General features: G+C 43.3%; 1 protein-coding gene across 1 annotated transcript in view; it reads left to right on the top strand.

Moving 5' to 3' along the window:
• TINAGL1 (tubulointerstitial nephritis antigen like 1) overlaps positions 1-12534 on the top strand; it is a 55433-nt gene extending 42899 nt beyond the window's left edge. Inside the window, exons 11-12 of the mRNA XM_083173683.1 lie at positions 8855-8900; positions 10219-12534. Coding sequence (XP_083029809.1) covers positions 8855-8900; positions 10219-10362 — 190 coding nt within the window. The 3' untranslated portion in view covers positions 10363-12534. The remainder of the gene's footprint in view (positions 1-8854; positions 8901-10218) is intronic.
• Positions 12535-13165: the final 631 nt, after the last annotated feature.

The raw sequence follows: 13165 nt of genomic DNA on the forward strand, positions 1-13165 counted from the left end.
TTATTGCTACTTAACTTGATTTTAACTTGACATTATCCTATAACATGTCTATGAAAGCCAATTGGGGCCAATGAGAAAGTTTTCTACAGGTAGAGCAAGTAACCGTGCACCTGGACAATGCAAATGGATAAATACTAAATGCTTTGGCATGTAGCCCAGAAATGCTGGATATTGTAGCTTCATTTTTATACTGTAATTTAAATTTCAGTTTGGATACCCACATCTAAAATCTCTGCACATTACATCTGCAACACCTGCAATGCAATATGTTTTTGCCCTGGTGCAGGGGTTGCCTACTCCAGTCCTCGAGAGCCACCAACAGTTCACCTCACAGGTACACAGGTGCACTCATTACTGACTGACACATATTAAAAGATTCACAGGTGGAGCTAATTACTTCACTTGGGATTCTGGGGTACATTTATTATAGCGGCGCCTCATTAGCGAGGCGAAGCAGGAGGGGACACCGACAAGATCTATTAAGATCTTGCCGCCGGAGTGGGGGAGCGCGAACTCCCCCCTCCGGCGATGTCCCTCCTGGAGACAGCGCATCAGTTAATACTGATGCGCCGCCTCCTTCCCCCCCCCCCCCCCCCCGGCCGGCTCACTGCGCATGCGCGGGATCTCGCTAGTCTCGCGAGATCTCAGCGCCAGCAGCAGGGACAGCGCTGTCCCTGCTGTTAGGTATAGGGCATCGTCGCCTGCAGCTGGCGAAGTCAACAGCTGCAGGCGGCGGAACGGTCAGCGATGCTGACCGTTCATAAATCTGGCAGGAGGCAGGGGCGCAGTGCAAAATATCGCCCCTGCGCTATGCCTCCTGCCCCACACAGCCGGCGTTAGAGTAAACGCTCGGCGGGTGTGATAGATCAGGGGAAGCGCTATCCCCTGCTATAACGCACGGGGATAGCACAGATTCCCCTGATCGCCTAGTAATAAATCTACCTCTCTGTGAGGAGATCTGGAAAACGTTAACTGTTGGTAGCTCTCGAGGACTGGAGTTGGCTTCCCCTGCTGTGCTCGGCACACTATTTTATTCTCCTGCCACACCATAGTGGATGGTAGGGCATGTCGGACCAAGAAAACGTGAAAAACTTGTGTCTACCATTCAGTGGTGTTGACCTACTGACTGTCAAACAGTGTGTCGACCTAATCAACCTTGTACATATTGACCTGTTGGTGTTGCTTTTTTGAAGGTCAACCCTCACACTGTCAACCATTTATACTATCTATCTATCTATCTATCTATCTATCTATCTATCTATCTATCTATCTATCTCCTAGTTGCTTACCCTCTGCATTCTGCAGGAAACTCCCTAAAATAATAGCATTCTCCCTGAAGAGTAGCAAACTCATTGGTTGCCCCTTACCTACTTACCTACTGTATAATATGCAGTTGTACCATTTTTTTTTAAAAAGGAGAAGAAAAGAAATCCGAGATATATAAATTCAAATCCCCAGTGTCATTTCTCTGCATTGGTTATAAGGTTATAATGCATAGTGATCCATATGGTTACATGCATTTTAAATAAGGTTTCTTGTGGCCACTTATATGAAACCACTTTTAAAACACCAAACATGAACAAGCTGACACATATCAGTGTCTTTTTTTTCCTAACAAGTACATATCTTCCTGACTACATTTGTATGTAATTCATTGTACAACGCGCCTCTTAGATGTAGCCGCCGTGCATGTCCACGCTTCTAGGTGCCACCTTCACAATCCCCCTGACATGCTTTTTCAAAAGTAGGCCTGTTCTATCCATCTATAGTCAATGTCTATATTTCCTTCCTTGCCTTCTCTTTAGCATCATATTCACATTTTAAATCTGCCTCAGAAAAAGTACTTGGAGGATACAAGTATATTGCTAGTGTCCCTGATATCAGAGGAAGAGAATCACAGGATGCATCAGATAGATTTCCCAGGGGGCAAGGGGACAAGCTGGGCCTTGCTCTAAAAACCATCTCCACCCAAATGAGATTCCCAACATATCCTGTATAACCCTGTCTGTGCTGGATCAGACTATTGCAGGGTGTGCAGTCTGTCACTAGGAATAGTAGTAGCACTGTAGGTCAAGTAAGGTGAACAGAAACAAGTGCAGGACAAGACTTGTAGTGAAGAACACTGTGTGGGGTATCAGTAAATATATATGGGTGTCTATTAGCAGATGTGTGGATGTGTCTTGGCTGCAGTTATCATACAAATAATACGTTAGACTTGATCTAGAATTGCGCTGCTAATTTGCAGCTTTTCCGTAAATTCCACACACTGATTGCCCAGGAATGTGCATCATTAATCTGTAGTGTACTGTAATTTTACCTCTGGCCCAGATCTTCGTTACCTCAAACTGTGCATGTTACCATGACAATATAGTGACCTATGTAAGCAGCTGCCACCTTCTGGCACAACAGAATCCTTTTCCACAGCAATAGTTTGATTACAAATCAGACCGGTATTCAGAATAGTTTTGAGCAAGGTTAGATCAAAATGAAAACATGTAATACAGCGGAGCATGGCAGGGCTGTGTGCCTGGATTGATATCTATCTACACTATGTTAATATATAAATCACAGAGGCTCTGCACTCACCATAATAAACCATGGGTATTTAAATAATTAATTCTGCAATGGTCGCATAAGAGATCCCCTCCGCAGTTTCCTAATGTTTGGGAATCTGCACAGGACCCATTCTGTGCATCGCTATAATGCAAACGCCTTTGCCTGTTTGAGAGGCAGAGACATTTACAGGGAGGGGCAGAGGTGGCATATAGGAAAGCGGAGGCATGGTGAGGGACAAGGACTGTGGACAAGGACTGTGTCGTGAACAGTTTTCTAGGTCTCGCAAGCCGCCCTGCTACAGCAAGTCAGAGGAAGGTGAGACTAACTCAGGTTGCAGTCACATAGGAACATTGTGACTGATGTCTCATATACCTTCGTACTATACAGCTATCCTTTTGTTCGTCGGGAGGCTTGCCACCTAGCAACAGCTGGTGGGTTATGGTGTAAGCCTCCCGACATACGCTGGAATGGTATAGTGAAATAAAATTTTCACTTACCTTACCACAGCCAGGGGAGTAGGGAGCTTAGCTGCTGATGCATGACATGTGCACAGGCAGTGCACATATACTGCAGGTCATGCAGGTGCACTCTAGTCACATGCACCTGCTGTATATAAGGCTAAGCTCCGCCCCCTGAGGTCAGATTTTACCTCAGCGCTGAAGGAAGGAGGAAGCTGTGTCTGTGTCTGCTACAGACAGACTAATAAAATCCCCATCCTTCAGCAAAACAAACGGCCCTCCAAACATTACATGGCTGTGGCTGCTTATACCTCCTCTTCCTCACAGAATGAGGTATTATTTAAGAGGAGAAAGTTATTTAACCCTGTCAGGTCGGAAGACAGCAGGGAAGTTTCTGTGGAGAAAGGAGAGCCCAGTCAGGCAGAGTTTCTTCAAGAGATGCCTGTTCAGGCAATAACATCTCTTTACCAGGTATTGCCTGCAGTAGGAATACCTGAGAGGTCTGTAAAAGGAGAAAGGAGAGCCCAGACAGGCAGAGTCTCCTCCTCCCCTTGCCTATTCTCACAGTGTTGTGGAAAGGCACAAAAATAAACAAACAACAGTACATGTTTCTTCAAGAGATGCCTGTTCAGGCAATAACATCTCTTTACCAGGTATTGCCTGCAGTAGGAATACCTGAGAGGTCTGTAACAGACCACCCTCTCTTGCCCATGGCTAGCACATTTGCCTGCCTGTCACTGGCAGTATGCTCAACAACAAGCTCATAACAGGGACTAGTGCTCAGAAAAGGGACTAGTCACCACAGTACACAGTCCCCAGCTAACTCACAGGGAGTGGCTTGGGAGTTGGAGGGTGTAACAAGATCCAGTGAATCCTCTCACAGGGGTGAATATAGTGATTTGCAAATGACCTGAGTGGCATTGGCAAGTGAAATGCCCCATTTATGCTATACACAGCACACTCTGCCCTGAACAAGTGCTTGAGGTGTAGTAATTCACCCAGCTGGCTTTTGCAGCCCCTCATTAAGGAGGACAGATTGTTCTCTGTAACACCAGGGCATTCCTGAAATCCCTGCCCTTTTTACCCTAGAGATTGACTCTGCTTTCTCAGCACAAGTGGGGGGAAAAGTGCTGCAAAAAATAAATAAATAAAAATAAATAAAGTTCATAGTAACTGACACTGTGGGCCAGTATTATTTGCCCTGGATAAGGCAGAGTAAAAAGGGTTCCAGCGAACTCCCTAGATTCCCTGCTTCCAAATGGCCCTATTGAAAGCTGTTAATAGAGCTACCCTGATGATTGGCCAGGCCTTTAATTCTATTTCAAATGCCTGCAGAACTGCCAGCAAGCAAGTGCAGATCTCAGTAATGTAGCTCCTGCATCAGTGGATGTCCCAAACCTAATTCTGATCTTTCAGTCCTGACTTTATACACAAGGTTAAGTTCTGCTAAAGTCCCCAGCCCTTCAAGGGGCCTGTTTGCTAGGAGGGTCATTCTGTTAGAGCCAGCAGTTTGAACCTAGAGCAATGTGACAGCCACAGAGTGCTCAGAGGAGGCTTCTCCCAGACACAGGTCACGAGAGGTGAAGTGAATATCATCCTAATAAAGACAGAGGATTCCTCCCTGTCTTTCCAGAGCATTGGCCTCCTGTAGGCGGACTACCATGTACAGGTGGGAGGAGGGGCATATTCCCCTTGTTCCTTTTCCTAACCAGATATGCTCCCATCCAGGGAACACTAGTTCTGGATGCTGGATAAATAATGTCCCTGGCCCTTTAACAGGGCTAGATCGAGTCGGCAGACAATTGCAAATAGGTTGGGTCAGCTACCATTTCCCTGTAAGGAAACAGGACCTTTCATATAGGCCAGTACTGAATATATATGAAACCTTGGTCTTTCCATATGGAGGGTTTAGCAGATATACCCTTTTGTCTGGTCCAAGCTAAACATTGTAGCTAAACAGACCCGAAGGAGGCATTGAACATGATACTGGAACATCCAAATCATAGGAGGCTGCTAAGTTCCCTGTGGAGAGACGTTCCATGCAACTGGACTGTAATGGATTTCGGACTGTCCAATGCCCCTTACATACTCATATGCATCATGAAGGCAGCAATTACACACCTCAGACAGTAAAGGGTTCACTGTTATTATCTACCTAGGTAATCTACTGGTAGTGCATGCAGAACAATTGTCCCCCTTTTCTCCCAGGTATCTTATCCTGTCGCTCCTCTGGCATCTAGGTTTTCATAAGAACCTTAAGAAATTTGTATTAATACCTTCCCAATCTGTTGTCTTTCTGGGGTTTTTGATAGATTCCTCTTCTTTATCAATAGCGGTTCCCTCAGACAAGTGGAACGCCATACAAGTCTGTTTCTTAGGTGCTCAGTTTTCACTGGGAGACTTGGCTAGGCTGATAAGGAAAATGAGAGCCTCAGATCCTGGGTTTTCTCCACGTACCTCTCATATGCAGACAATTCCAGAACCTCCTATCATCCCTTATTTGACAGGATTAGGACAGACAAAATGATACTATCTCCCATAGTCCACAGGGAGATTCACAGTTGGAAAACATTTCCTATTCCAGATCTCCCCTACCTCCTACTCCAGACATAGTCATCACATCAGATGCATCCCTCATGGGCTGGGGGGCATTCACCCAGTGCAATACAGTAGGAGGGAAGTGGACCGCTTGAGATTCTAAAGCTCATATCAATCTCAGAGCTAAGAGCTGCCAGATTGGCTATATCCTCTGTATTTCCCTCAGACCCACGGGATAATTCAGTTCAGCTCTGTCTGGACAACAAAACCACTGTTTATCTACCTCAAAAGAATAATAGGCACTTGATCTTGCATTCTCTGTCAGCAGGCAATAAATGCCTGGAAGTGGGCAGTACAGCGGTCCATTCTCCTGTTTGCTACATGCATACAAGAAGAGTTAAACAAGATAGCCATTTCCTTATACATAACCAGTCATACTGTGGATTGAGCGACTCTCCAGTTCCTTCGGAGGTGTAGATTTAGATCCCACTGCTGCCATAACACACCAGAGATCTTTCTCAGAATTGCAAAGACCTTGGGTCACCCACAAGTGGATACGTTTGCAACACCATCAAACGTACAAGTTCTGACATTCATATCCAAATATCAAGGGACTCTCCACATGGATGCTATGTCCTTTTTCGCGGGCTGACATTACACTTTCATATGCCTTTTTCCCTCTGGCTCTGCGGTTGTGGGTCATCCACAAAATCAAAACAGACGTGTCCAAAATACCCAAATATTTCTGGCATACTCTGTCTGGCCCTCCAGAGTTTTGTTCCCTTTATCAACCTTTTTCACAAGGTTCCGGGCTTCCTCTAGGTTCATCTACAGACTGCTTCCAGGGCAGCACAGACCTACTGAAACATCTTCCACATTGTATGTGGATTGCAACATTACTAGGTTGCAGACCATTCCCAACCTCTCTGCCTTTTCCACGCCTTGCCTGTTTTAGGCCTAGAATAAGATCCAGATATCAATCCATAATTGAATTTCTAGCCTTACAGTCCTCTAACCTGCCTTCTTCAGGCCCCCTTTTCCGAGCCTAGCATAACTCTGGACTTCCTTGCCACCACATTCGAAACAGGTTTGGCTTATGCCAAGATATGCTCATATGGCTTGACTCTAGCTCTCCTTATCCCAGGCCTCAGAGAATAAGAATACTTAAAGGATTCTTTCTAGCTAGCCCACCATGCTATGGCATTCTACCTGGTGGGACATTAATCCCTTTTTGTACTTCTTGGCCACTATACCACCATCTGCAGATATCTTTCGCCTTTCAAAGAAGTTAGCTTCACTGTTAGCCCCCGCCTTTGCAGCCAGAGGGGCTGAGTTTTCGTCAAACCACATATCTGAACCTGGATGACCCCTACGCCAATGGGTTTCCTTATTATTCTACGGGGACACACAAAAACAAGTTCCATGCACACACCTCTGGTGGAATGTGATCTGGTCAGAGACCAGTCAGATCTAGATCTTTGTATAGTTGATTGCCAATCCACTTACTTACCCCTCACAGTACCTGTAAGGAGAGACATCAAACAAACTTCTCTCTCACATGCCAGAATATTTTTCATCCTGCCAGACCTTTTTATGACCAGGGAGTGTATAGTTTTCACCATACAGAGTTCTGGAATAGACACTCCACTTCAGAGGCCATCCCCTTCACTGTGACGCAGTTAATTCAATGGCTGCTAGAGGCATACCATTTCAGCCTGTATTGCAAGCTGCACATTGTTCATCCGCTTGGACTTTCTTTAGACATTGCTGGAGGCCTTCTGGTTCTCAAAGAATTGCGTTCCTTAGAGCAACCACCAGGTGTGTGGTAGTCTACCCACCAGCTGTTGCTAGGTGGCAAGCCTCCCGACGAACAAACACTAGTTTGCAGGAATCTATGATCTGCAAACTCTCTTTGTTCTAGGGAATAGGATTGCCACCTAGCAACAGCTCCCACCCTTCCCACCCAGTACCTTGCTAGGTCTGCTGCTTGTTCTCTCTAAGGTTCGGTTATATACCTAACTTATCCTTTGATTCAAGGCACTCCAAAGGCCTAGAAGAAGCAACAAGTGCAGTCACCTAAAGATCAGAAATTAATTATTTCCTCTTCTCTGCTATACTCACAAGTTTGCCTCAGTTTATAACATGCCTGGCTACAATACAGCATGGCAGTTATTTCAGTTGTTGGTTCCTAGTCCAACCCAGTTTCATTCTTACTCCTTCCAGTAGAGTTTCTCAGATCTGATCTATGTTCGTTATAAATGTTCTAGTTAACATTTATTTTTGCATACAATGGTCTTTGCATACAATGGTATTTCTCTCTTGTTCCACTTTAGGATTGCCATCTGTAAGCTTCTGTAAAATCTGACCTCAGGGGGCGGAGCTTAGCCTTATATACAGCAGGTGCATGTGACTAGAGTGCACCTGCATGACCTGCAGTATATGTGCACTGCCTGTGCACATGTCATGCATCAGCAGCTAAGCTCCCTACTCCCCTGGCTGTGGTAAGGTAAGTGAAAATTTTATTTCACTATACCATTCCAGCGTATGTCGGGAGGCTTACACCATAACCCACCAGCTGTTGCTAGGTGGCAATCCTATTCCCTAGAACAAAGAGAGTTTGCAGATCATAGATTCCTGCAAACTAGTGTGTTGCATACCTCCCAACATGACACATTGCTCTGCTCCTGCACTTCCCTGGTAATGTATGATTGCCATCACCTGTGTTGAAACACTTTTCTTATCAATTAACCTGTTCAACACAGGTGATGGTAATCATGCATTAAAAAGAAAGTGCAGGACCATAGCATTGTGTCCCTCCTGGAGAGAGTCATGTTGGGAGGTATGTTGTTGTTATATAGTGACATGTATGCCATGACATGCATGCACATTGGTGTGTGTCTTGGTTGCACCAGCGGCCCATTAGAACTGCATTAGCCTGCAGCCTGGCATGATGACTTGCCATTGTGATCTGTATGTGCAGACGGGGCCACATCACAGCCACAATGACAGTGGCTACATCTGTATGTCACTCTACTCTATAGACATTATACAGCATTTTGTGGCAGTATGTGGTTTGCATTCCTTCTCATCGAGAGTTGCAATAAGAAATTCAATATAAAGACATTGTTGTTATTAAGAGGTAGCAATATCCAACTGACAAACGATGGCAGCTGGCTGACCTACAGTAGTAGTCCTATGTGACAAAGTGATGTCTTTAGATATATAATTGGGACATTTCTTGATCATTGTGCAAAAAATCTACAGTATTCATTTCCTTTCATTATTTTTGTTTTTTCCACTAGGTGGGGAGAGGAGAGAGGAGCCAGTGGACAGATACAGAAATACTGGGTAATCAAAATGTTAAAGAAAAGTCATTTAATTAATTCCATGTCTGCGCCATTCTGTTTTTGGCAGCTAACCAGAGGAGAGTTTGATGTCCCTTTCACACCGCACCTCGGACCTGGGTAATTGCCGGGTTGGTAACATGCAGTGTGAAAGCACCAAAGCTTATAATACATGTCGACCAACCCGGCAATTCGACCTGGGTTATAAGAATGTTTAAACCCAGGTCACCCTCTGTATAACGGGTGACCTGGGTTTAATGTGAAACCTTGGGTCCGACCCGGCATTCCAATGTGAAAAGAGATGTACTAAAGCATCTAAATGTGAAAAGTTATGGTGTTGCTTAAAGCAACCAATCAGACTGTAATGGTCATTTTTTTTTTTTTTTGCATCCTAGAAAATGATTTGCTGTGGGCAACACCACTACTTGTCTGTTTTAAAAGCTTTAGAACATCTACCACAGAATCTCACCATATCGGTACAACGCATCCCCTCGCCATGCTTCGGGCACGCTATTTTTTTCCGCGCCCTAATGGATGGTAGGGCATGAAATACCTCCTGTCGGCAAATGCCAGCTCAAAAGAGAAGTAGAATAGATTCCTAGAATTCATGTGTTATTGAGAAATAGCATAGTATCTACTAAAGTTTATTTACTTACAGCGTTCTCTTTCTATGGTCATGGAATTCCTTCAGTATTAAATCCATTGTGTAGGTCTCTCTTGTGTCACGAAAACAGTAGATTTACCCCAATACCTCACTGGGTCAGAGCTAAAATGGGAGTTCTACTGAAGATGGTATGTTGCCCATAGCAACCAATCAGATTATAATTCTCATTTAGCACCTTCTAGAAGATCAATAGGATTTGATTGTTTGCTATAGACAAAATCCCATCTTCAGTAGAACTCCCATCTTAGTAAATTTACCTCATGGACTCTACAAGACCTCTCCAGTTGTCCTGTGGTATCTGGTCCGAAGGTATTAGCAACCGATTAAGTCCTGGAAGTTGCTAGGTAGTGCCTCCATGGCTCTGACTTGTTTCCCCAGCACATCCCACAGACTCTGGATTTGCTGTATCTGGGTTATCTATCCAATCTGGATGTCAAATCAACACCTTGAATGCTTTGTCATGTTATTCCATTCCATTGAATGTCTGGTAACAATGTTCTGGCTGATGGTTATTTATTGTTATAAAATAAATACTGTACATCATTCTCCATAGCAAGTAGTAATAGTAATTACTATGTAAAAAAATAGTAATATGTAGGACTACACTGAGCATATCAGATATTGCCTTTTAACCTATTCTCTTTGTTTTTACCTGTAGTTGGCTGCTAATTCATGGGGAAAAGATTGGGGAGAGAGAGGCTATTTCCGGATTGCCCGTGGTGAAAACGAGTGTGAAATTGAAACCTTTGTAGTTGGAGTTTGGGGCAGAGTCAGCATGGAGGACCTTTCCCATAGGAAATGAGGGAATTCCCAAGATGCAGGACTATGTGAATTTATAATATGCAGACAGTGTGTTGTATCCTACTCTTAACCTCCAGATATTTACACTGCCAGACAGCTGGATCCTGAGGTCTGAGGTAGTGGGGGTGTCCACTGTAGGGGGAAAAAGAGACATTTATGGCTTGGGGTGCGGGATCTCATTACGTGACTTTTTACCCCACACACTGAGAGATCTCCAACTTACTCGAGCCATTCATATTCCTAGTATATGAGCACTAGCCACTCCTACCAGTACAGTGCTACTGACAGTATTGGGAGTGTTAGCAACGCCATTGCTTTATGATGGCCCTGACTATTTAAATGCTATCACATCAAAGTGCTTGCATGGACAGTAGTCTGGAACGCATCCCTTACCAACCCGAGTTCTAGGTTTTCACAAGCACATTCTCTGTTCTTATGATGTCCTACATATACCTGACCTGCTTAAAAACCCCATCATAATGTTTTAAGTATTCTAGAGCTAAAATACAGCATTGCCTAAATGCCACAAATCGGGAAGAGGACAGGATGCTAGAGGTCCTTAGTAAAATGAAGCTGATCCTGTGGTGCTGACACAGGGGAGATTCACAGCCTGTGGCTTTAGATGGGATAATAGTGCACATAATCCTATAATCTCTACAGGGATCAAAGGAGTATTGTTTGGGGCTATATGCGAGGGGCACTCTGCCTGTGAACCTGTCATAGACAGACATTGCCCTCCGGCCAGATATTGCGGGAGTAATGGTAGGCATCCATGTAGAAGTCACTTCCACCTAGGACCAAAGTGAGCCAATATGTATAATGGGATATAGGAGTATATCTTAAAGTCCAGTTATATATTAAGACTGCTCTGTTTATACATTTGTAAAGCATCTATCCATCTCTGATGGTTGCACAATGTAAAGGGTAATCTAAGCCCACATACCTACGATTTCCTTCACTGTCTCAGCCTCCTACATCTGTACTGGCATTTCAATGACCCAGCATACTTTACTATAAATTAAGCACCAACCTTTATTAAAACCTTACCATGAAATGTTTTATTACACGAAAATGTGAAATATGCTGAACTATTTATTGAATTGTTTATATATTGAAACTGTTTATATTGTTTGAATAATCTATTATCATCATGCACAACAATAAATACTGCCCCCCTCTCATATACTGGGTTCCACCATCATACTAGATTGGGTGTCACGATCCATTAATCATTAAAAATGATGACCATAACAAACATTCCAATTTGAATAAATAAAAATGTTTTTCACCAAAGGGTTTTTTTGCTGTTAAAATGTTACATTTTGAAAATCTATTTCTTTATTAATCTGCAAACAAACAAGGGGTGCAATCCTTTTCCCCACACTATAGTAAGGGCCAGCTGTTTGGATAGATTTATTTGCACTTCTTTGTAATACAGAAATACTACTTCTCGAATCCAAACCTTAGTCATGTAGAATTCGACAGTCCTGACCAGGTTTTACCCCATTCATAACCTATTTAATATTTGCTGTTCATAAGCACAACATACATGAGGATTACTATGTATGTTAGACCTCAGCACTGGTGTGTGAAATATCTACCTTACTTCATGAAGAAATGGTCACTTTGATGAGTAACCTCTGTGTTTGGTGTTAGAACACCCTGAAGGTCACATACTACCTCTGTGCCAACACTCAGCCCAGCGTGGCACTCATTTGTGCCTCTCTATTCAGTCTGTTTTGCTGTACCAGCATTTAACCTTCTCCAAGCCATGTATCTCAGTATACAGCTTATTATCTGGGAGCACAGCACCCTCACACATCCATGACAAAGACAAGCAGAGCCATTTTCTGCAAACTACCTTGAATTCCTGCCATATTGTTCTCCACTGTGCAGCAGGGAGGGTGCTTGTCGCCATTATTTATTATACTGCAACATGATTTATGCTAACAACATAAGCCCGTGGCAGACTTTTGCTGAATATACAAAGACTGTCTTTTGTGTGAGTTAACGAGGGGATATTCTGGAAAGTGCCGGCAATGGTTTATTACTGTAAACAATAAAGGTCTCCTTTTTCTTCAAACAGATTAATGAGCTGTTTCCCCAACTTTTTACAAAATCTAGTGGAAAATAATAAAACAAAATGGAATTTTATTAGTTTCAACACTTAATATCATTTGCGGACTCATTTAATGTTTAAAAATTTAACTTTTAAGAGTACCCTCTGTGATTGAAACATGCTCGGTGGAATAAGTATTCCATGGTAATAAGGTTTTTCAGCTGATTATATCATTGCTTCAACTTCATCAATACTCCCGGGACTGAAACCCAAAAGTAGCATGTCCAGCACTGATAACATAACATAAGTAATATTGCATGTGGTTGGATGTACTGCCATTGGTTAGTTAGCCCATCGCGTTTTCAGAATGTCTATTTATAAATTTGGAAACAGAAAGGTAATAGAAAAAAGGTACAATCACCTTCCCAAAAAATGTATTGGAGCTTGATTATGTTTCCAGTCTGTGGCCCAAGATTACTGACTTTTGATAGAATTTACAAATTAGATAATTATTCAAATACATCAACACGGAAGAAGGAAGCAAGACGTGCAAAAGTTTCCACACCTGGATAGTTGTGTTTCCTTCACTTAGCTAAGCTTTGTACTAATGTTTTTTACTCCCATAATTAGAAACCTGATTCTGGTTCACTTACAAAAGCAATTTCTCTAATGGACAAAACCATATGCACTGCAGGTGGGGCAGATGTAACATGTGCAGAGAGACTTAGATTTGGGTGGGGTTTGT

This window comes from Crinia signifera, chromosome 2 (genome assembly GCF_055691185.1).
Source record: "Crinia signifera chromosome 2, ASM5569118v1, whole genome shotgun sequence".
NCBI lineage: Eukaryota > Metazoa > Chordata > Amphibia > Anura > Myobatrachidae > Crinia > Crinia signifera.